General features: G+C 69.9%; 1 protein-coding gene across 3 annotated transcripts in view; it reads right to left on the minus strand.

The window, feature by feature from the left end:
- The window catches only part of RASAL1 (RAS protein activator like 1), a 31,837-nt gene extending 8,614 nt beyond the window's left edge, over positions 1-23,223 (minus strand). For 2 of the 3 annotated variants that reach the window (XM_075012766.1, XM_075012765.1), the window contains exons 1-14: positions 23,112-23,223; positions 18,919-18,975; positions 16,535-16,648; positions 16,039-16,100; positions 14,813-14,942; positions 9,635-9,716; positions 8,467-8,628; positions 6,706-6,794; positions 5,543-5,660; positions 4,581-4,734; positions 4,164-4,228; positions 3,362-3,474; positions 329-521; positions 98-235 (exon numbers count right to left, since the gene is read on the minus strand). In XM_075012766.1, the coding sequence (XP_074868867.1) occupies positions 98-235; positions 329-521; positions 3,362-3,474; positions 4,164-4,228; positions 4,581-4,734; positions 5,543-5,660; positions 6,706-6,794; positions 8,467-8,628; positions 9,635-9,716; positions 14,813-14,942; positions 16,039-16,100; positions 16,535-16,648; positions 18,919-18,975; positions 23,112-23,176 (1,542 nt within the window). In that variant the 5' untranslated portion in view covers positions 23,177-23,223. The remainder of the gene's footprint in view (positions 1-97; positions 236-328; positions 522-3,361; positions 3,475-4,163; positions 4,229-4,580; positions 4,735-5,542; positions 5,661-6,705; positions 6,795-8,466; positions 8,629-9,634; positions 9,717-14,812; positions 14,943-16,038; positions 16,101-16,534; positions 16,649-18,918; positions 18,976-23,111) is intronic. The other variant, XM_075012767.1, reaches the window with a different exon arrangement.
- Between the last annotated feature and the right edge of the window lie 283 nt (positions 23,224-23,506).

A 23,506-nucleotide genomic window follows, 5' to 3' on the forward strand; every position in this document is an offset into this window, starting at 1 on the left:
CTTCGCCGTCAGCAGCGGGCGCTGGGCGAGCGCTGGCAGGGCCGGGCTGCGCCAGGAGCACGGCCACGCCCCAGCCCCGGCCCCGGCCCGCCGGTACCTTGGCCAGCAGCAGGAGCGTGCGGCCGGTCCGCGGGTCGGCGTGCTGGTCGCGCAGGCCGAAGAGCTTGGGCGTCAGGATGGCGGGAGCGAAGAAGCGGAGGAATAAGAAGCCGCTGATGGCCACGTACTTGGCGTCCTGCGAGAGGGGCAGAGCTCAACCTCCGGCGCCCGCAGCAGCCCCCCGACGCCGCCAACGCCGCCTGCGGATGAACCTCCCCCGCGGCCTGACCTCGTGCTGCGCTGCTGGGAACTGCTCCGCCACGCGCCGGTGAAGCTGCTTGAAGGCCGCCCGCATGGGCAGGGGGCACCTCTCCACCGAGCCGGTGATGCCCTCCAGGATGTCGCTCAGGTAGCCCCTGAGCAGCTCCTGGCTGCTCTCCCGCACCTGGGCCTCCGACAGGGAGCCCTTGAAGGAAATCCTCCTGCAGAGAGAGCCAGAGCGAGGCACCTCACCGGCTGCTCCCTGCGGGCCCCTCCGCGAAGAAACAGCAAAGGCCGAGAGGCGTCTGCGGGCTCGGCCTCGGGCCGGTCCTTTGCAGAGAGGCTTTTGCAGCCCGGCCCTGGCTGCGCGCACGGCCCAGCGCCCGGCGGTCTGTGCTACTGCCCAGGCAGGCAGGGCCAGCGGGGCCGGGATCTGCAGCCCCGGGGTGAGCCCAACAGCAGCAAAAAAGCTGCTCCGCTGCGGCACAGTCACGGGGGTGCCCAGCCGAGGGCTCGGTGTTAGCCCGCACGGGGGTGACTGGGGCGCTGGCTGAGGCTCAGACTGAGCAGGGCACCGCTGCCCGGGGTCCTGGGTGGGGAGATCTCCCTGGGAAGCCTGAGGGCTGGAAACGCCCAGGCGTCTTTCCACGAGTGGGGCGCGCTGACAGCTGGCTGCGGTGGAACAGGCAGTGCGTGTGCGTGTGCGCGTGCGCGCGGGGCAGCTCCTGCTCGGCTCCCCCGCAATTCAGGCTTTTTGAAAGCCGAGCAGCGGGTTGCGGAGCCCGCCGCCCCAGGAGGGGGACCCTGTGGGCCCCAAGAGACCGCGCATGGGTCTCCAGCCTGGGGCAGATTCAAGCCGTGGGCAGGAGAGCCCTGGTCTGTGGGTGCAGAGCCCTGGCGGCGCGGTGAGCGCCCGACGCCGATCCCGGCCCGGCGGCACGCGCTCGGCAGCCCTGCTCGGTGACCCGTTGCCTTGAGCGGGGCTGGGCCTGGGCCTGACCCACCTGCGTGCTCCACCGCCAGAGGGACCCAGCGGCTCCTGCCCCGAGCTGGCCCCGCTGACCTGGCCGGCGCAGGGACCACGCGAGGCGGTCTGAGCGCTGAGAAAGCCCCAGCTGGCCCCAGAGCTCCTGGGTGGCTTCGGGCGGATCAGCACAGCGCTTGGGGCATCTGGGGCCCCCGCCTAAGCCGCGGCGCTTTCCTGGGTCGCGTGGGGGCAGGGACTGCCTTGCTGTGCCCCATACTCCGGGCAACGCCGCCCCACGCTCAGCCGGGTCTGCTCCACCTGCCGGCCCGCCCCACGCTCCGGGCTTGCATGGCCCTGGCCCCTCCCAGCTCAGCAAACGCTGCCCTGGCACTGGCGGGCCGGGCTGGGGGCCCACTCGGACCGATGCTGGAAGCCCCGGGGCCCTGCTCCTGAGCCCGCACCCCCCCACAGCATGGGATGGGAGGTCACGGGCGGGGGGGCTCCTTGTGCCTCACCCCTTCCTGCAGCTCTCGGCTCCACCCCCAGCCGCCTCTCTCCTGCAGCGCGACTGTCCGGGTGAAGGGCGGAGTGTGCCTGGCTCGTTCGCCCAGGCCAGCGGGGCTCGCCCGGGGAAGCGGGAGCCTTGCGCTCGGCTCGGGCCAGTGCAAAGCTGGAGGCTCCCGCTGGCTCAGCTGCAGGGAGGCGGTTGGACTCAGAGCCCCCTTGGCAGCTGGCGATGGGGGACGCGACCGCCTGGGCCCCTCAGTCGGGCGACCTGGAGCCGCCGGCTGTCCCGTGAGCCCCAGAGCCCCCACGCCAGTTCAGGCCCGGGGCGGCGCCTCTGGACGCGCTCTGGGGCAGGGAGGCGTCTGCTGATCCCTGAGCTGGGCACCCCAGGGACCCCCGGGCCAGCTGCTCCCCACGCAGGGGCTGGGCCCGTGCTCCCCTGCGGCGGACCTGGGGGTAGGGCGGGGCTGTTTTCCGCCGGAGCCCCTCCGAAGGCCAGGGTCTCTCTGCTGCCCCAGGAAGGGGCGGCCCCTGCTCTTGCCCTCCCCAGAAGCAGCGGTCGGTCCGTGGGCTGTGGCAAAGGCACCAGCCCCACTCCCAGAGGCCCAGCTCCCCCAGCGCCCCGGCAGGCTCCCTTCCAGTTAGTTCAGTGCCTGCCCGGCGGCGCTGGGGGGCAGAACGCACGAGGTGCCCGGCGCTGGGGGCCCTTCACCCCTCCGAGACTCGGCCAATCGGGGGCTGGTGGCAACCCTGGGAGCACCCGAGGCTGGGCTGAGACCCGCCGGCAGCTACCGGCAGCAGCCGAGCGAGGGGCTGAGCCCGCACCCATCTCCTCCAGCGCTGGCGGCACTGCCCTCCGGAGAACGGGGGTGCCCTGGCCAGCACCCAGCTCTGCGCTGACCACCAGCCCCCCGCCCCTGGCCTGTGCCCCCCGAGGCAGCCACGTGCTCCTGGCTCCGGCTCGCTCTCCGCTGCTGTCACTGGCTCCCGCAGGTGGGGAAAACGGCCCGCGAAGTGCAGTGGCTCCTGTGCCTGTGACTGGAGCGCGCCGGCCCCCTGCGCTCGCCTCGCCTCACCCCACCGCTCTCCCGGCCCACCGGGCGCCCCCTTCGCTCTGCTCCGGGCCCTGGAGGAGCCCCGGCAGCGCCCCCTGCCCAGCGCTGAGCTCCCCCGACTCAGCGGGCCTCCTTCCCACACCCCAGGCTAGGGGAGCCCCTCGGGGCACCAGGAGGGCAGAGCCCATCCTGGCACCAGAGCAGCCGCTCGCGGAAGGCTGTGCCAAGCGCTACCCTTTACCAGGCAGCATATTCCAGTGCCAGGCAGCACCCGGCCAGGCACCCTCCTTCCAGCTGGGAGCGCAGCCCCGAGCGCCTCGCCGGGCCTGGGACGAGCGCCCTGGGGGGTCCCTCGGAGCACCTGGGCCTTGCTTCAGAAAAGCAACTGCGCAACAACTCGGCTTGGGGCCGCGGGCGGCTGCTTATGGGCTCTGGCAATGCAGATTCGGCCCCGCTCCCCTGCGGCCACTCGGGCCAGGCCCCACTTACACCAGCAGGCCCCGGCCCGCACCCCCACTGCCCTCGCGCTCACCTGGTCCGGGTCAGCTCAATCTTGCACGGGTCCAACTCGACATATTTCTTCTCCTCGAAGATCCGGTCGATGATTGGCTTCAAAACCGCGCGGAGATAGGGCATCCCGAGCACCTGCGGGCGGCAGTGAGACAGACCGACCAGGGACCGCTACGACGGGGCCACAGTCGCTCTTCCGCTCGGGGCACTGCCCGGCGCTGCAGGGCAATTAGCAAGTGGCAGGTGTCCCTGCGGCCCAGTCCCGCGCCTGGCACTCAGCGGCGGAGGGACTGCTGGGGCGCAGCTTTGTGCCCCTCAGGCGGATGGCCGAAGCCCCGAGGGGCCTGTCCCTGCGCGCAGGCAGCGCTTTGCGGGGTTCGGCTCCACCCCGGGGCAGTGGGCCGGGAGCCGCCTCCTTCCCTCCGGCAGTGACGAGCACCGCCCCGCGCCGGCCGCCCCGGGCTTGGCAGTCTCTGCTCGGACGGGAACTGCTCCCGAGCCCCTGGTCTTCGCGGCTCTTCCCCGGCTCTAAGAGGGGGCCGGAGGTGCACGCGTCCCAGGCGCGTTCGGGCTCAGCCCCCCAGGAGCTGGACTCCAGCAAGTCTGGGCAGACAGCCCCGCCCTGGGGGCACCTCCTGGCCAGGGCCGCCCCGGCGCTCAAGCAGCGCCCTGCCCTGTCCCCTCTTGCCATGCCAGGGACACAGCCCCCTGCCCAGCGCCACACAGCTGGAGCCTGAGCCAGGCCAGCCCCGCGCACGCCACTTCACAGGCGGGGCCGTTGGCACCACAGCCCGCAGGCCCTGGGCCGCTGCCCCCGCGCTCACCTTCATAAACTGCTCCATGGACTTGGAGGCCAGGGAGTTGGAGCGGAAGAGCGTGTTGGGATCCGCTGCAAGAGAGAAAAGGGAGCTGGGCCCTGGGCCGCAGCCCCCGCTGCGCACGGTGCGGCAAGGGGTGGGCCACCGCAGCGGGCTACGGGCCAGGGGGCGGCAGGAGCCAGCCGTGCCAGCAGCAGGGAGAAGAGGGGTCTGCAATCAGCCGGGGTAGGCCTGGGGGCTGCAGCGCAGGCGGGGCGCGGGAGGATCCCTGTGGGGACGGAGCCACGTCCCAGCCAGGGGCAGCTGCTCTCCGCAAAGCCAGCCAGAAGCGAGGGGCAGCAAAGGGCGACCAGCCCCGGCCCCGGCGGTGGGAGGAGACCCCCGCGCACCACGAGCAGGTCCCCGGGGCGGGGCAGCACTCACTGGTCTTGGTCACCTCGCGCAGGTTGAGGTGGTCCAGGAAGGGCAGCGCCAGGCCCCGTCCCAGGAAGATCTTCACCAGCTTGGTGGCCACGTCCTGGCGGCTCTCGGCCGAGCTGATCTCCTCCAGCAAGGCCAGCGGGCCGAGGTCCTCCTCCTGCCGCACAGCAGGGGCCTTGCCGGCTGGCCAGCCTGCCCCTGCCCAGCTCCCGCCCGCTGCGCGGCGCCCCCCAGGCCGCGGCCAGCGCCCTGCCTGCGGCTCCAGCTGGAGCACCCCTGCCCCGGGCACGTCTCGCCCCTGGGCTGGGCGGCTGTGGGTGAGGCCGCGGTTCTGCAGAGGAGTGCGGGACCTACTGGCTCCTGGGCAGCCCAGCCTCAAGCCAGCGGGGGACCCCACGGCCCGGGCGCAGCAGCCAGGCGGGAGCCTAGACGCTGGCTGGGCAGGGGCAGCCCCAGGGCCGGGGCTGAAGCCTGTTGCTGGCAGGGAGAGAGGAGCCCAGGAGCTCCGCACAGGGCCGGGCCCTGCAGCAGGCCCAGGGGAGCTGCCTGCTCCACTCAGAGCCCGGCGATGACCCTGGAGCCCAGGCACGGCAGGGTCCGGATCCCGGCTGCCGCGGGCGGCCTCTGTCCCCGCCTGGCCGCTGCCTCTCAGCCCCAGGGCGGTGCCCTGACTCGCCAGCAGCAGCCAGCGCAGCCGCGGGCTGGAGGCTCCCCCGGGGGGGGGAAAGGCAGCGGCTACTGGACCTCCGGCACCGCCGCTGCTCTCCTGGCAGCCCCCGCCCCCGCCCCCGCCTCAGGAGCCACCCGGCGAACGCTTCCAGGGCCCAGCTCCTGGCCCCCCCGCCGGCCCCTGCAGCTCCGAGGCCTGGACGCTTCAGAACGTGCCTGTTGGGCCCTCGCTCGCTCGCTCCTAGCTGGGCCCCACGGCGGTGTCCGCTTCCCCGGGCCGTGGACATGGCACCCACCTCGGCAGGGGACAGGACGGACTCCACCAGCAGCTGGATGAGGGGCTGGTAGTACATGGAGGGCAGGATCCTGTCCTCAGCCAGCCGCACCTTCAGGCGCAGAGCCCCCAGCTTCCCTCTGCCAGGGCAGCCAAGAGAGAGACACCCCCTGGGCAGGCGGGCACCGACCGAGCCCACCGCAGCGCCAGGGGCGGACTCGAACCCGCGCCCTGAGCGCACCGCGGGACCCCTCCAGCCGGCGCTCGGCTACGGCTGGGAGGAGACGCGTCTGTCTCCCGCCAGGGGCCTGGGGGCCGCCCCCGCCCAGTGACACACCCTAGGTGGGCGGGCTACATGCGCAGCCTCGCTCGAGCCGGCCCCGGCCCCCAGTACCACAGCCGGTGCCAAGGCAGGCGGAGAGGAGCCGGATCCCCGCGGGCCACGCCGCTCTCTTCCCCTTCCCACCAGGCAGCCAAGCCTCCGGCACGCTTCTCTCGAGGCCGGGCGGGCGCCGGGGAGTCCTCCGCTGCCCCAGTGAACGCTGCCGGCTTCAGAGCCCCGCAGCCTGCACGGGCCAGGGCTCCCCCCTGCTTTACTGGCAGGGAAGTGGGCACCCCCAGGGGCTCGGTGCGCAGCACCCCCGCTCTGGCCACTTGGCTTTTGTGCTCAGGAAAAGCAGCGTCACTAAACCCCCATTTGCACCGGGGACACTGAGGCTCGCAGCGGGGCCTGGCCTGCCCGGGGCGACCCCGCAAGCCGGGGACAGAGATGGGCGCAGCGGGGCCTGGCCTGCCCGGGGCGACCCCGCAAGCCGGGGACAGAGATGGGCGCAGCGGGGCCTGGCCTGCCCGGGGCGACCCCGCAAGCCGGGGACAGAGATGGGCGCAGCGGGGCCTGGCCTGCCCGGGGCGACCCCGCAAGCCGGGGACAGAGATGGGAGCAGCGGGGCCTGGCCTGCCCGGGGCGACCCCGCAAGCCGGGGACAGAGATGGGAGCAGAGCCCCGAAACGCAGCCCCCGTCCGAAGCTCGAGACCCACCAGTGCCCCGGCTGGGAACAGAGCCCAGGGCTCCCCCCGCCGGGCTGTCACCCCAGGCTCCCGGCCCAGCGCCGGGAATGGAAGCCGGGCCCACCCCCCTTCCCGGCCCAGCGGTAATGAGGGTCCCAGCCCCAGGCTGCGTTTACCCATCATCCTCCTCGGCAGCGGGGAAGGGCAGGAGCCGGAACCAGCCTGTGGCCGGGGACCGCTGGAGGGCAGCCAGGGAGAACTCAACCTGCGTCAGACACGGGGGAAGGAGCGGTGAGAGCCAGGAGCGGACACGGGGCAGCCTTGGTTCTCTGCCAGCCCTGGGGCTCCCGCGCCCTGACACCCGCTGCCAGCCCTGGGGCACCTGCGCCCTGACACCCGCTGCCAGCCCTGGGGCACCCGCGCCCTGACACCCGCTGCCAGCCCTGGGGCACCCACGCCCTGACACCCGCTGCCAGCCCTGGGGCTCCCGCTGCCAGCCCTGGGGCACCCGCTGCCAGCCCTGGGGCTCCCGCGCCCTGACACCCGCTGCCAGCCCTGGGGCTCCCGCTGCCAGCCCTGGGGCACCTGCTGCCAGCCCTGGGGCTCCCGCTGCCAGCCCTGGGGCTCCCGCGCCCTGACACCCGCTGCCAGCCCTGGGGCTCCCGCTGCCAGCCCTGGGGCACCCGCGCCCTGACACCCGCTGCCAGCCCTGGGGCACCCGCTGCCAGCCCTGGGGCACCCGCACCCTGACACCCGCTGCCAGCCCTGGGGCACCCGCTGCCAGGGCGCGTCATTCCCTGCCCGCTCCCCGGCAGACTCCGCAGGAGGCAGGAGGCCGAATGGGCCTGCCCTGGCCAGGCTTGCGGAGCTCTGCTCAGAGGTGCCTCGAGCGGGCACCCGAGCGCAGGCGAGAGGCGCAGCTGGGCTCGCCGTGGCCCCAAGGCCGCCCCGCCCCCCCCGGCTTTACGGCAGGGCTTTGGCACCGCTCGAGCGGGGCAGCTGGGAACCTGCTCCCGGCCCCTGGGGCTCTGCCCGGGCTGCGGGGGATAGCCCCGGCCAGCGGCTGCCGCTGGGGGCCGGAGGCACCGGGCGCGCCCTGCGCCGCACAGAGCTGCTGAGCCCCCCCCCACCACTCGCTCAGCCTGGCTGTGTGGGCAGGAGCTGGTCCCAGCCTGGCCGAGCCGCTGAGCCCGACGGAACAGCCGCCGGACAGGTCCCGCTCCCTGGCCCCCAGAACTGGGCAGCGCACTCGGATCCCAGAGGCCGGGCCCCTGTGCCGCTGCGGCAGACCGCAGTGCCGGGGGGCTGAGACACCCCGGGCCGGGGCAGAACTGGTGCAGGTCAAACCTCTCTCCTCCGGCACCGCCCAGCGGACACGAGTTCAGCGAGCCGGCGCACCAGGGACTGCGGGTGTGCCCCAGTCTCCCGCGGTCCCCTAATGCGCGTCCCGCCCCGGCCCGGCTCTCCCAGCTCCGGGCTGTTCGCCAGCTGGAATTTACCCCGCACGTGGTCCCAGAGCCCAGCGAGCCGCGCCAGGGCTGGGAATGTGTTGGACGGTATTGACCTCCAGTGGGCCGGCACATTCTTCTGTGCCGGATGAGAGAGGTCCACCCTGCCTGCGAGCTGCTCGCAGCCCAGGGGCGCAAAGCAAATCAGGCTGTCGGGACAGGCACAGCGGAGCCATTGCAGCCCTGGGCCAATGCCCATGTCCAGCCGAGGCCGGGCGGAACCCAGGGCGTGACAGCCAGGCACACGCGCACCCCGCCCCGTCCCCCCGGAGCACAGCAAGGGGGGAACCGAGAGCCCCGAGATGTGAGGCTGCAGGTCCGCCGGCCATCGGCCTTCTCCCGCTCTAAGCCGCGCCTCATCCCCCGGCCTGACCCGAGCCGCCAGCCCCTGCCCCGTGCCAGGCCCTGAGGGCGCGGCCGGATGCTCACCTGGCCCAGGAAGTCATTTTTTCCCACCATGTCCCAGTCCCAGACCTGCACGCTCACGCGGGACCGCTGGGGCTCCTGCCCGGGCACCCTCTGCTCCAGGCCCAGCTCCAGCTCCAGCTCCAGCACCTCATCCCAGTGCGGGAAGCGAGTCTTCTTAATGATCTGCGTGGGCGAGAGGGAGGGGCCGGGCTCACGGCGTGGGCGGCAGACGGCGGCTCCTGCCCCGAGGGCCCGGTCCTGTGCCGTGCTGAGCCCACTCCAACCCACCCGCTTCAGCAGGACAGGAGCGGGTCCGGCCCCATCCCACCTGCGGGGCAAGACGCGCCAGGAAGAGCGAAAGCCACGAACCGGTTCACCCCCTGCTTGAGGCTCGCGGCCCCTGGGCTCCGTGCGGTGTCCACCCCCGGGCCTGCGGGCACTCGGACGGGCTGTGACCCCACGGGGGTGGCTCAAGGGCAGGAGCTCCCCAGGGAGGCCCCCGGAGCACCGCGCCTCTCAGCCCCGGTGCCACGGGCTCCTCGTGTTGGCGTTGCCCGGGCAGAGCCATTCGGCAGCTGCCCCCGACCAGCCGGGGCCAGGCTTGGAAGCGGCTGTCTCTGGGCTGCCGGAGCCCCGCTGCCCACGCCCGGCTCCCGGGGCACAGGCCCCCCCGGGGCTGGCGGGAAACGAGCGAGCCCCGAGAGCAGCTGCACCGCAGCCCGGCCTCGCGGCGGGGCTTTCCTTAGCCAGGACAGCGGCGTCCTTCAGCAGCGCGGCCGGGCCCGGCTCCGGGCGGTGCTGCGCGCAGGGGAGGCGGCCGGTGGCTGGGCACTGCACCGAGCGGCCAGGGCAGCAGGCCGCCCCCGGCTGCCCGTCCCTGCGGCGCCTGGCTCGCTAACGGGGCCGGGCCGGGCTCTGAGCCCCCGCCGCGTCTCTGCCGCGCAGGCAGCGCTGTCGGGGACGGGAATTCAGTCCTCCTCGGCGGCCCTTCCCCCGCTGCTCGCGTCCTGCCCTGTGACGGGCTCAGGGCTCAGACCCCGCGGGACACACAGGGCCAGGCTCCCGCCCCCCGCCCGAGCCCCAGGGACCGGCCGGAGGCGCTGGCTGCCCCGCTTGGGCGCCTCTGGCACCGCAGCGCAAAGGAGCCTGCCCCGAGCCGGGCCTGAGCGCACCGGCCCCTTGCACTCACCGCCGTCTCCGAGGTGCGGCCCTGGCAGCTCACTCGCACGAAGGGGTCAGAGGTGCCGGAGATGTCCCGGGGGGCCAGGTCTCTGCGGGGAGGACAAGGGGGGGTTGTGATGGAGTGGGGGATACCTGTGTGTGTGTGTGTGTGGCTCACAGAGGGTGTGGGGCTCCTGCTGAGGGTAACCCTGACGACCAGGTAACACCTTTGTACTGCAGACAAAGGAGGAGGTGGAGCCTGAGGGGTTTGAATTGGAACTGGGAGTTGGGAGCAGTTAGTCTGGGCTGGGAGAGAGAGAGAGACAAAGGAGGGGGCAAGGCCCCAGCTCTGGGGGCCCCTCGGGGCCTCCTCTCCCCAACATGGATGGGACTGGCTGTCTCTGCCGGCTGCACTGACTCCTCTGTACGATGCTGTGTCCTGTCGGCTAATAAACCTGCTGTTTTCCTGCTGAGTGAGAGACTCTCCTGCCTGCGGACAGGGTGCAGAGCTTGGGGGACCCCAGAACCCCATCACACTGGTGTCAGGAGTGGGATGTTCTGCACCCCGAGGATGGAGCATCCAGCAGTAAGTGACCGGGGCCCCGGAAGAAGTGAGGCCTGCGAGACCCAGGTGTGCTGAAGGGCAGTGAGGTGCAGTTCCCCAAGGCGGAGGGGCCTGCGGCCGAACCCAAGCAACTGCGGTTGTGGTCCTCGAGAGGGGGTGTCACACCCGAGGAGGGGTTACTCCTGGGAATCTGTTGGAGTCGGTCCCAGAAGGTGGAGGGGCCGAGAGCCCAACCCCCAGGAACAAGTGACCCCTGAGGAGGCTGACGCTGAATGAGTTCTTCCCAAGACAGGGTGCTCATGGTCCCTGAGAGCGGGTGTCGCACTGAAGAAGGGGTTCCGCTGGGAGTCTGTTGGAGTCGGTCCCAGAGGGCAGAGGGGCCTACAGCCTAACCCCGGGCAGCTTGTGACCCGCAAGGAGCCTGGCACACTGAAGGGATTCTTCCAGGAATCGTGGGGTGCAGAGGGCATCAGCCTGAGAGCCTGCAACCACGCTGAGCAACTCCGCTGTGAAGTGGCAGCACCTGGAAACCGAATCGAGATTAAAGAAGCTGGACAAGGCAGCGTGGATGTGCAGTGGCGGAGCTGAGAGCTGGGGAGAATCCTGCAGAGGTGAGCCCGGATCAGGGCAGGGAACCCTGGACTGCCTGGAGCTCTGAACTGAGTGGCCTGCCACAGCTCAAGGAGGGAAGGAGCGATTCCAACCCATCATCTACTAGTGGCCAAGACAGACCTGCGAAGAGTTTTCCAGGCCTGGGCCAAGGAAGGTGCCTGTGTGTCTGTGCAGGAAAGCAGCTGATCCACTGGGAATGGCAAGTTGTCTGTGAGAGAAGCTGCTTCACCTTCTGTGTGTGTGTGGAGACCAGCCAGGGGGCTGGGAGAAAGGAGAGAGTGTCTCCCATTGTCTGTCTGTGTTGAGCAGCAGCAGCAGCCTGGGGAGAGAGCAGAGCCTGCGTTTGGAAAAGGTGCCAATGAGGAAACTAGCCCATTGTCTGAGGAGGATTCCTCAGCCTAGGGTGGCTGGAGAAGGATCCACCAGAAAAGAGCATTCCAGGTGTGTCTCTGAATCCAGCCATGGGGGCTGGAGCAGAGGGAATGGCTCTGGGATGGGCAGTGGTATCCCTGATAAGGACACTGGTCCTTGGTGCAAGAAAAGTGCTTCTGCTTCTGGGGAAGTGAATCCTTTGCCTGAGCCTGTGGGGGCTCGAGATGGAGCCAAGACCCCAGAGCTGGATCTGAGGGCAGCTGAAGCCCAGATGGGAAGTGGGCCTGCCTCTGTGTCTCTCAGGGGGATCATGGAGCAGCAGACGAGTCTTTCCCGGGCGTGGCTCTGCTTCTGAGACGGGATCGGAGCTCTCTGCGGCCGCTTTGCAGGCAGGCCGGGGAGCCGGACTGACGCGCGCAGGAGCAGGCCGCCAGAGCAGCCAAGCCCACGCTGCTTCCTGCGGTTGCCAGCTCCCCCGCCCCGCACGCCCGCGGAGCGGCTGGCTCCGGGAAGAGAGCGCCCGGCCGCTGCTTGGGCAGCCGCGCAGTGACGCCAATCTCCCCGCGGAAGCAGGGCCCGGGACGCGGTGCTCCGCGGGCTCCCCGCGTGCACAGCCAGATGCCCCGACTCCCGTCTGCTGCCCTGGCGCAGCCCGCGCGGGACGCGGCCCGGCAATTGCACGCGAGAAGGGCGCGGAGAAAGCAGGGCCACGGCCCTGGGGAGGCAGGAGAGGCCGGGTGGCCCCCGGGGGATAAGCCCCTAACGCATCTGCGTAAGCAGGGAGGTGTGAGCCCAGCACCTCTTGGGGGCCCACGCGATGGATGGAGTTTTACGGGGACCAGCTGTGGCAAAGGGCTGCCGGTGAGGGCTCTAATGGGAGCCCGTATCCCACCAGCCCTGCGGAGCATCCCTGTGTCCACCTGGCACTGCTGTTCCCAAAGCCTGGGCGTTAACGGCCTGCTCAGGCCGGGGCCAACAGGCTGGGCAGACTCCCTGGCTGGGCCCGTGCCCTGGCCCTGGCCCTGCTCCTTTCACACTGCTGTGTCTGCGTGCGGAGCCTGCTCCACTCAGCAGCCTGCAAAACTCTACCCAGAACCCAAAGCAGGAGGGAGAAGCCCCCCGAGGCCAGGTGAGAACCGCCGGCAGGCCGCGGGCGAGCCTCGGCAGCCGAGCCGAGCTGCTAGGGCGCGTGGGAGCAGTTCCTTTGCTGGGCAAGGTGCCTTCCCGGTTGCTCCCGCCTGCAGCTCTTGGAAAGCTCCGCGCTCAGTGGGAGGAGCGCAGCAGTGGGCTCGGACGTACCTGGAGAGCGGGGGCTCCCCCTTCCTTGGACAGCAGCGTCAGACAGAGCGGCCCGGGCTGGCCACTCGGGGCCAGCACCAGCCTCTCGCTAGCCTGCTTGCATCGTCCGAGGCTGCGGCCCCCGACGGGCACCGACGAGGCGTGTCCCAGCGCTGCTCCCTCTAGGGAGTGACACCAGGGCCGCGGGACAGCGCGGCTGGGAGACGCTGCCCACTTCGGCCCCGGCACTAGCTCAGCTGGCGCTGGGAGCGGGACGGGGGCAGGGCCTTAGTTCTCTTTCACGCTTAGGAAACCCACGTGCCCCTCCGCCTCCGCAAAGCGCAGCCCAGGCGAGCACCTCCTGTCGGCGTCCTGGAGAGGAGGGGGTGTTGGAGGGAAGGGGGGGACATCGCCAAAACCCTTCCCGCTCCGCTCCTGGGGAGGCACCTGGCTCTTGCGCAGGCCTGGCCTCGTGCTTGGCAGAGGAAGGACAGGCGTGTGGGCAGGGGTTCGTGAGCCCTGGGCAAAGCTCCCTGCTTCGCCCCAGGTTTGGGGCGACCTTGGGCACGTCACTTAGGCAGCGTTACCGCTGCCAAACAGGGACCACCCGCTGTCCTTTGGCTTCAGGCAGTGGGCTGCTTGGGAGGGAGCAGCCTTTGTGTGTACAGCCAGCACCCGGCCGTTTCTCCCATCAGCCACAGTACAGCAGCCTCCGCCGGCATGGTCCCCCATCTGAGCCGTGGGCAGGGAGGGGAACCGGCGGGGCTGCCCGCAGGGAGAGCTCACACTGGCTGCGCCACGGCAGAGCAGCGTCGGGCGCCCCTCCCTTTGCGCTGCTGGAGCTAAATGCAAGATATGGCGATGGAAGGGGACCTCCAGGGCATCCTCGCCTCAGACTGTGCTGAAGAAATCACAGTGGCGGAGGTCCCTATCCAGCACCACTGGCTGGAGGAGGATGGGGAAGGCAAAGCCCTGGTCCTTAGGGCTGCCAACAGGACTTGCACATTTGCAAGGCTAAAGGGAAGAGGCGTTAGCTGGCGGACCAAACGAGTCAGAATATTGCGGCTGTGCAGGTCTAACGGAGACCAGAGCAAGAGAAGTGACTATCCCCCGCTGTTCAGCATCGGTGAGGCCGCTTCTGGAGCACTGCGCCCGGTTCTGGGGCCCCCAGTGCCGAACGGATGTGGAGGCTTTGGAAAAGGCCCAGAGGAGGGCAACCAAAATGATTAAGGGGCTGGAGCACATGTCCTAGGAGGAGACACTGAGGGATTTGGGCTTATTTAGTCTACAGAAGAGAAGCGGTGGGGGGCCGCTGATAAGGGCCTTTGACTGCCTGCAGGGGGGCTCCGCAGAGGATGGAGAGAGGCTGTTCTCAGCAGTGACGGATGGCAGAACAAGGGTCTCAAGTTGCAGTGGGGGAGGTCTAGGCTGGATATTAGGACAGACTATGTCACCAGGAGGTGGCGAAGCACTGGAATGTGTTAGGAGGGAGGCGGTGGAATCTCCATCCCTAGAGGTTTTTAAGTCTCCGCTTGAGAAAGCCCTGGCCAGGATGATTTAGTTGGGGTTGGCCCTGCTGGGGAGGGGGCTGGGGGGCTGGGCTAGATGACCTCCTGAGGCCCCTTCCCGCCCGGGGATTCCATGAACTGCTCTGCAATTAGGCAGACAATGGGGTTGTGCTCAGAATTCCCTCTTCCAGAAGCCAGTGTAGCGGCAGCGCAGCGCAATTACGCACGCGCGTTTTACTCTCTGTGGCAAAGCCGTTCTGCAGAGCTCGTGAACATTTCACTGGAGCGGCAGAGAAATAAATAAATACATTTTGCTTTGCAAACCCCCTAAAAGGAAACCAGGAGGTAAGACACTGGCCTGCCCACCCTCAGCTGGCTAACCCCCCCGGCCCTGTTTGTGAAACCCTCCGAATGGGTCACCCCCACCGAGGCAGATGTGCCGCTCTGCGGGAACTGGCATCCCCCACCAGGCACTGGCGCTGTGCCCATCACCGGGCCAGTCAGGCACCGTGCCAAGCTGCCAGGTGCCAAGGGGCCAGACAGCCAACAGATGCGCCCATGGTTTGCTGGACTCCTGTGCCAGCCCAATCTGAGGCTGCCAGACCCCAGGTCGAGGCAAGACCAGCTGGCACCTCTTCAGGGTGGCACCATGAGACGCAGAGCAAGGGGAAGGGCTGTGGCATCCTAAGGGAACTGAAGCGGACACAGAGTTGGGCAACCTGCTGTCATCTTATCCCTCATCCCAGCCTCAGCCTCCAGGCTGGGCTGCCCGCCGGCGCCTCCTGCCTGGAGGGACCCGCCTCTGTCCGGGAGGGGCGAGCCCTTTGCGGGGGACAGGAAAGCGAGGAAGAGAGGAGCCATCCACTCCTACCTGGCCTCAATCACATGGCAGCGCAGGACCCTCCGCTCGGGCTCTTCTCGCAGCGCCAGCTCCAGGCAAATCTCTCCCTGCACCTCTTCGTTGGGCTCCACCCGCGTCAGGTTGAGCCAGCGGTCAATCCCTGCAAAGGCAAAGGAGTCGGCTTGGCTCTCCCTGCCCCACCTGCCGGCCCCGTGCCAGCGGCACGCAGCCTCCCGCCTCCTGCCCTGGCACAGGCCCCAGTGATTTCATCCACAGCACCGCCGGCCCCATATGGTGCTGGCATCCCACGTCAGCCACCCGCCTCCCACTCCAAACCGGGAGCTCTGCAAAGCTCTGACAGCCGGGGGGCCCCGCGGCCCTCTCCGCTGGGCGCCACCCGGAGCCTTTCCCCCACAAGGGCGAGAGCCAGGAGCCCATGGCCCCACCGAGCAGGCAAGCTCAGGTTGTCCTGTGCGCCCCGGGGCTGGTGCTTGGCCTCGGAGCAGCACTGGGGAGAGCACCAGGCTGCCAGCTGGGCGCATCGCTCCCCCTGCAGACGGCCGGTGACTGTGCGCGGCTGGGGGCTGGGTGTGCTGATCGCATTGGACCCCGGCGGGGGGGCTGAGATTATGAGCCAGGCTTCGTGAAACGGCCTGTCAACTGCCACTTGGGCGCCTGCTGCCCTGGACATCAGCTGTGAGCGAGCCACTCCTATTGCCTCCAGTCCTGGGCCCGCCAGCATAGGAAGGAGGTGGGTGCGCTGGAGGGGGCCCAGCGGAGGGCAACTGCAGCAGTCCGGGGGCTGGCGCGCATGACCTGCGAGCAGAGGCTGAGGGGCTGTTTAGTTTGCAGAAGAGAAGAGCGAGAGGCGGTTTGGTATCAGCCTTCAACTTCCTGCAGGGGAGTCTAGGGAGGCTGGAGAGAGGCTGTTCTCAGGGGTGACAGACGGCAGGACCGGGGCAATGGGCTGACGGTGCAGAGGGGGAGGGGGAGGTTGCATATTCGGGAAAACTCTTCCCCCAGGAGGTGGTGCGCACTGGACTGTGTTACCCAGGGAGGTGGGGGAATCTCCATCCCTAGAGGCTTTTAAATCCCGGCTTGACCAGCCCTGGCTGGGATGATTTAGTGGGGGTTGGTCCTGCTGTGGGCAGGGGGCTGGACTCAGTAACCTCCTGAGGTCCCTTCCAGCCCCGGGATTCTCTGGCTTCATGAGCCACTTCACCAGCGCAGGGTTCCCTCCTCCGACGAGCACCTACCTCGCGGGTGAGCTGAAATCCGTTCCTTACTGAGAGAGATTTTGCCAATGACATCATCGTGCCTGCAAGGGAAGAGCCGGGGCTGGGCAGAGTCCCTGGCGGTAACTGCCCCGCATGGGCAAGGAGCAGCTTATCCACCTCGGGGGGCTCCCTCACACCCCCCAGCTGCTCACGGACGGAGTCACCCCCGGGCTTTGCTGTGCACCGCGCCCTCGGGCAAGCGGTCTAGCCACGGGAGAGGCAGAAGGGAGCCCTCAGTGGAGCACCAGAGCTCCAGCTCCTGAGGCCCCATCCGGGATAAAGCAGCCCTGGGCATCGGACACCTCCTTCTCCCTGGCCGCTCGCTCCCGGGCTTCTCCCACCCGCTTCCCCGGGGTGAGCCAGCGGCCCTGCCAGCCCCGGGCTCAGAGGCCCAGCCTGGGCGGAGGCCTCGGGTAGGGAGCCCCACCGAGGCTCAGGGCCCTCTCCAGCCCCTCTGCCCCCAGCCCCCGCTTACCCAATGGTGTCCTCGTCCAGCACGTAGAAGGCCAGGCTGTGGAAGCCCATGGGCAGGTGCAGGGTGTATTCTTCCCCCCAGAAGGGGTTCAGGCTCTTCCACACAGTAGCTGTCCTGCAAGCAGAGCAGGGCCATGTGAGGTCGGGGGCTGGGGCTGGGGCCGTGAGTGCCTCCGGCTGCAAGAGCCCCAGCCTGGGAAGGGCGCCCAGCAGCTGGGCTTCCCGCGAGGGCCGCCGGCGGTTCAGTCCCGGGGTGAGCCGGGGAGGGAAGCAGCCCCCCCCCCCGTTCGGGGGAGGCTCGTGCTACATGGGGGGATCGGGTCGGTGCAGCGCTGGAGCTGGTGTTGCCATGGTAACTGAGGCAGCTCTTTGGGGTGAGCCCGCCGGCTGCGCTGGGCCCCGGCTGGTCGCTCCCGCGGGCCGGGCTGAACGGGGCAGTGCAGCTCCGCAGCCCCGGCCAGAGCCCCCGGGGCGATGCTCTCCGCTCAGCAATGGGCGTGCCAGGGGCTGCCGGGGAGCCGAGGGGATCTCGGGCCTTGCCGGCTTCCCCGCGCTCGCACCCCAAGGGCAGCAAGCGCGTCCCGGAGCCCGGGGCGCCGCCGCCAAACGACCCTGCCCCGCGCCACGGAGCTGCCGGCCGCGGGCCCCGGAGAACACGGGGGAAGCGCTGTCTTGCCTGAGGACACACAGCGAGGGGGGAACTGCTCGCGGCCGCCCAGGCCGAGGGGTTCGCAGCTCCCCAGCCCCTCACCGAGCGACAGGGCCCCGGCGAGGGAGAACAGGGCGTGGAGCTGGGCTGGGCTGTGGGCGAGGAACCGCAGGTGAGGCTGGGAGCACCCAGGCCCCTAACCCCTCACTGCCCCCCCGACCCCCGCTCAGATACTCCCGCCCTGTCCAGCGAGCCCCTACTGCCTGGAGAGGGGAAGATGCTGCCACACCTCCGGAGAGGGACTTCTCCATAGTAACCGCCTCATCACGGGCCAGCTCCAGAGCAGCCTCTCTGCGTTGCCAAGGGGCCTGGAGCACCATGGCAACCGCGGGGGCAGGGGTGGAAGCGGAGGGTCAGGGAGCAGCAAGCCCAGCCCGGAGGATGCTGCAGGCCCCGGGGGGAGTCGCCTCTGGCCAGACAGCGTGCAGGGGCTTGCGCAGCTGGAAAGCACCAAAGGCAGCTGCAAGCCGCGCTGCCCGCGGCAGAACAGACGCACCTGATGGGCTCATGCTACGGGGCAGCACTGCCGCCCCCGCCCGGCCATGCATGAGAGTCCCACGGGGAGCTGCAGCCCCGATGCCCTTTCCTGCCCGGGGCTCCTGAGCGCAGCGCGGGGCAGGTGGCCAGAGCAGCGGGAGGGCGTTGCTCTTGAGAGCGGGGCCGGGAGTCGCCCCGGCTCAGCTGCTCCTGCCCTGGCACATCCCAGCCCACCTCTCAAAGCCCCTTGCAAGGCTAATGCAGAAAAGCAGGGCTCCCCCGCGGGAGTGTCACGAGGGGGACCCCCAGCCGCGTGCGACACGGACTCGGGCTTTCAGCAGTTGCAGGGGCCCGGTCTCACACACGGCCGGGGGTCGTGCAGCCTTCGCCAGGTGGCTGCTTGGTCCAGCGCTGCAGCCAGGCAGACTCTGGGCACAGCACCCCCAGCGGCGGAGTCCCAGCCCCAGGAGCGCCCCTCTCCGCCCGGCCCTGGCCTTCTGCCTCTTCCCTGCAACCAGCCCCCAGCGCCGCAGGACAGGGCCTCGCTCAAGGCGGGAGACCCAGCTCTTGCCTCCGCACTGCGCAGGCAGTCATCGGCCCCCAGCGCTGGAGGCTGCAGGGGAAGGCGACCCGCCCCCGCCCCCAGCCCCACAGCGTCCTAACTCCGGGAAGAAAGGAGCCGGCTGAGTTCCCAGCCCCGAGCAGGGGGCCAGGCCGCTTTGCTCCGCCCTGGAAAAGCGCTTTGCCAGGGCTCAGAGACTGCGGCTCCCTGTCACTCCCGCGGGCGCCGGGCTCGGCAGGCTGGCTCCAGTGCGGCTCCGTCCCCCGCCGGAGATGGGCTGCAACCGGCTTTAACCCTGTCCCCAGCTGCCCTGAAGCCCCGGGCAGGGGCTGGGCCCTTCTCAGCGGCACGGGCTGGGGAACTCCAGGCCTCCTAGCGTGGCGGGTGCTGGGCGCGCTGATGGGGCAGGCTTAGCCTGGGACCCACGTCTGCGGCAGCTGGGACCGGGGCCGAAGTGCTGCTCCAGTTCAGCTCCAAATGGGGGCGGTTTCGAGCCACCCCCTGCCGGCCCCCCGGGTCGGGTAACCCCCCCTCCCGGGACAGCTGAGTGAGCGGACATCGGCCTCTGCCACTGAGCGAGAGAACTGCGCAAACGCCTCTCCCAGCCCATGCCCGGGCCCCCCGCCGGCGCGCTCACCTGGCTACCACCTCGTTGTCCACTTTGACGATGCAGTAGGGGTCGCTGGTGCCGGACCTGGGGAAGGGGACCGGATTAGCCGCACGGTAGTGCTAAGCGGGCGTTGGTACCGAGGAAGGGGGCCCGGCTGGGGCGTGGGGTAGAACTCCCGGGGGAGCAGCAGGGTCCCACCGGGCTGCGCCCTGGCCCGCTAAGGACTGTGACCCCGCTCCCAGCAGCAGAGCGACTGCGCCGCGAGAGACGGGGAAGCAGCCGCGCTCTGCGGTGCCTCGCACTGCTTCAGGGACGGGGGCTTGTGCTCCTGGGCTGCTCCGCTTTGGGCCGGCAACAGAGCCGCATTCTCAGCCGCGCCGGCAGCGTAAAGCCCGACCTAAGGGGCGATCGGCAGCAAGTCCGCTGCATTTCCTCGCGCTGCCGCGGGGCAGCCCCAGCTCACAGAATCCCAGGGCTGGAAGGGACCTCAGGAGGTCGAGCCCAGCCCCCGCCCGAAGCAGAACCAGCCCCGCTAAGTTATCCCGGCCGGGGCTTGTCGAGCCGGGGCGTAGAAACCTCCAGGGATGGAGATTCCCCCGCCTCTCTGGGTAACACGTCCCAGGGCTTCGCCACCGCCTGGGGGAAGAGTTTGTCCGAATACCCAACTACACCTCCCCCATTGCAACCTGAGACCGTCGCTCCTTGTTCTGCCACCGGCCTCTCTCTGCCCCCGGGGACCCCCTTCAGGAAGCGGACGGCGGCTCTCAACCCCCCGTCGCTCTCTGCTGTAAACTAAACCAGTGCCTCAGCCTCCCCCCTCGGCCATGTGCTCCAGCCCCCGAATCAGCCGGGCTGCCCTCCGCGGGCCCCTCCAGCGCAGCCACGTCCGAGCTGTGCGGGCGGGGACTGGACGCAGCCTGGCCGGTGCAGCGCAAAGGGGAAGGACGGATCGCGCCCCCCGCGCTGCCGGGGATCTGTCCTGGGGCCGGGCCGGCACCACAGGCTCCTGCTGGGAGTCGCTGCTCGCTAACTGCTGCCGGAGGGGCGCGCTGGGTTGCTGACGCCCATCGCGAGGCCGGGGATGCGGCCAAGGCGCGTGGTGTGACGGTGGCCAGGCGGGGTGAGCAGAGCACCTTGGGGGCAGGGCCCCACCTCAGCCCTGTAGCAAAGAGCCAGCCGGTCCGGCGCACCGCGAGCCGCCCGGGCAGGGGACTGCGGAGCAGCAGCTTCCGTGGGCACAGACCCGCCTCGCCGGGTGCACCTGGTTGTTGGAGATACAGACGGACGCGGCCGCCTCCCTGGCACTTGTGGCCTGAGTTGCTTAGGGCTCGTCTGCACCGACAGTGCCAGGGCGGCCTCCCGCCGGGCGGATGCTGAAGGCCTGGCCTGCGCCAGCCAGTGACAGCGGAGTTCATTCTAGCCACCGACTTGCGCAGCCGGAATCAGCTCGGCTGCCATCGCCTTACCCGGCCGTCCGCAGAGGGACCTCCGCGGGCCCACCTCTCCCTCGCTCTTCGCGACACGGAGGGGTTCCGAGGCCGGCTGCCCACCCAGAGGGTTCGGCTTCCTGCAGCTCTACCAGGTGCGTGACATCAAACCCCGCAGGATCGACCCTGAGCCGGGCAGTTTTGCCCATAGTGTAGACGGTCAGCGGCAGCATTCTCTACACAGGGACCTCGGGGGCTTAACTCCAGCACTCGGCGGGCCCAGGTCCCTAGCGCTGCCCGGGCTTTCGCACGCCGAGAGCGGAGCCGTGGGCACCCAGGGGAACCGGAGGCACATTAGGGCCGTACAAATACTGCGGAACAGTCTCAGCCCTCTTACCCCACAGGCGTTCTCAAGCCTGATCCCCCTTTCCGCCCGCAAACCCCAGCACTAACATTCCCCCCGAGGAAGCCCCCTGTGAAATAAGCCGGCCGAGCACGGCCGACCGCGCAGCGCTGGGGAGTCACACGGGAAGCCGGGCCGCGGAGAACACACCGGGGCCGTGGCACCTGCGGATCGCACGCGGAACTCGAGAGATGGGCCCCAGAGCGAACCCCAGAGCGTTTGGCTGCACCTGGGGACCACAGCAGCGCAGAACAGCTGGGTGGAGCGAACTTCCCGCTGCTGGCCCACCCTGCGCCACAGCCCAGGGCTCGGGCAGGCAGGGAGGAGTTGTCAATCCGTTTCACGTCGCCCCGTCCCTTGGCCAGGTATCTGCGCCATGCCAGGGGGCGGAGCACCACCCTGTGGTCCCCACCAAGCAGCCCAGACCAGGAGAACCACCAAGCAGCCCCTTTGCCTTCCAGGGGAGAGGGGGTTTCAAATGGCTTTTTGCTTCTGAGCCCTCAGGTTGGGCTGACGAACTCCTCCCACTCCCAGGAAGGTTAGAAACTGATTTTCCTGTTCCAGTGAAGGTGCCTTCCCGCAGGACCCCTCAAACGCCCGGACCAGCTGGTGCTGCGAGCAGGGACAAATCCCAACGGCCGGGTTCTGCACCCACCCGCTAGGCAATGGGGAATCAGGCTCTCGGCCTGCAGGGGTGGAGCTCCTGGTTCGCGTGAGTGCAAGCAGGAGAGGAAGAAGCCCAGTGCTGGCTACCTGCCCGAGAGCTGCTCTGCACAACAGTGAGGCTGACCCTGGCACGTCGCCATGGGCCGTGAGAATTCCACACCTCCCGTGACACAGGCCAGCGGCACCGAGTCCCCGTGTGGACGGCCCTGGGTCGATGGAACTCTTCCACTAACGCGGTGCGGGCTACACAGGGACTCGGAGGGGCCGGGAAATCTTCATCCCTAGAGGTTTCTAAGTCCCGGCTTGGCACAGCCCCGGCTGGGACGATCTAGTTGGGGTTGGTCCTGCTTGGGGCAGGGGGCTGGACTCGGTCCCTTCCCGCCCGGGCATTCCATGAGGCTTTGACTTCTTCCATGGCTGCAGCGACCACCTCTCCGGAAGGTGGCTTCGGCCGGTGACGGGAGCCCTCCCGCTGGTGGGAGTGGTGTCCACACCGCGGCAGCGCACGGGAACCACTGGGGCGTCTCAAGTGCAGACAGCCCGTAGCTCGCCCGCCGCCTGGAATTCTTTGCGCGCAGCGCGGGGAGAGGGATGAGTCAGTGGCCTGTCTACCCGGATGGACACAGGGATAAGTGGCCCTGCACGGGCTGGGCAGGGGCCCCTCAGATCCGGGTACAGGGAAAGGGCAGTCAGAGTGCGCAGAGACTAAGGAGCTGCTCCCTTCTCCTTCCAGAGATGCTCCCGGGCCTCCAAAGCGGCAAAAGCCTCTGGGCAGCGAGTTCAGCCCCGCGCCAGGGCCCTGCGTCCGGGCACCCAGCTAAATGCAACGGGGACGTGCAGAGCTGCGCCTCTCCGCCGCCCTCCCGCCGGGCCAGCCGCCCCGGGAGGCAGGGCAGTCTCGTTACGTGCGGGGAAACCGAGGCACAGGCCATGGCAATGAGCAGAGCTGGGATTAGCGCGGATGCTTCCCGCCCTGCCCACACCAGTCACCAGACATCGCCCCAGCAAGACCGGACAGGCCACGTGGCAGCGTGGGAGCCGGCGCTGGGCAGACTCCCGTGGAAGCCCCACACCTACCGCCCACCGGGCTGGGCCGGAGAGCCCCAGCGGAGCTCTGCGTGTCGCACCACTGCTGCCGCCCTGGCTTCATGAGCCCCGGTAGCCCGAGCGGGGGCGGGCCACGCGGGACCAGCAGCCCAGCTCCAAGGGGACCAGGCCCCATGTTCCCTGCCCCACAGCCCCCCTGCTCCAAAGCTGGCCCCGGGCAGCCCGAGCGGTGGTCTCCTGCCTGCAAACGGCCGGGCCCAGCTGCGGGAAGCAGCCCTGGCTTGAGCACACGCTGCCCGGCGAAGCCCAGGATCGGGCCCGCTAGCAGCTCCGGGCCCTTTGCGCGGGTCAAACGGGGGCTCCGGTTCCAGCCTGTAGCTCTGGGGCGGGCGAGGGGCGGGGGCGTCCCCGCCGCAATTAACCAGGAGCAGGGAAGTGCCCCGGAGCACGCGGGGCCCGAGCCCAAGGGGCGGCTCTCCGTGGGCCGACACCCGGCGCTGGGCAGCGGCGGAGCGGGGGGCGGATTACTGCCCTGGAGTGACTCCCGACCCCCCGGGAACCCCCACTCCCCCTCCGGGAACCCCCATTCCGCGGCCCCCCGGGAACCCCCAGATCCCCAGCCCCCCTCCGAAACCCCCCGGGACCCCCCACTCCCCGGCCCCCCCAGCCCCACTCACACGTCCTTGGCAGGCAGGTCCCTCCCCTCCACCACTCTGAAGTGCAGCGCGGTGTTCCGGGCCATGCCCAGCCCGGCCGCCCCCCTGCTCAGATCCGGGCAGCCCGCGGGGGAGGAGCGAGGCCGAGGTCGAGGCCGAGGCCGAGCCCGGTGCCGCCCACGCGGGTCGCTGCCCCGGGCCCCGCCGGCCGGCCGAGCGGAGCTGAGCGCCGCGCGTGTCTGCAGCCACAGGTGCCGGGAGAAGTGCGGTGCGGAGCTCTCCTGCCCCCTAGGCGCAGCCGGGGGAAGCGCTTCCCTGCCGGCCTCTCCCCCCTGCCCGGCCCCGGGAGCAGCCGCCGCCGGCCTCGGGCGCTCCAGGCTGGGGGTCCTTGGCTTAAACCGCCAGGGCGCGTCTGC

The sequence above is a fragment of the Carettochelys insculpta genome, chromosome 18 (genome assembly GCF_033958435.1).
Source record: "Carettochelys insculpta isolate YL-2023 chromosome 18, ASM3395843v1, whole genome shotgun sequence".
Lineage (NCBI taxonomy): Eukaryota > Metazoa > Chordata > Testudines > Carettochelyidae > Carettochelys > Carettochelys insculpta.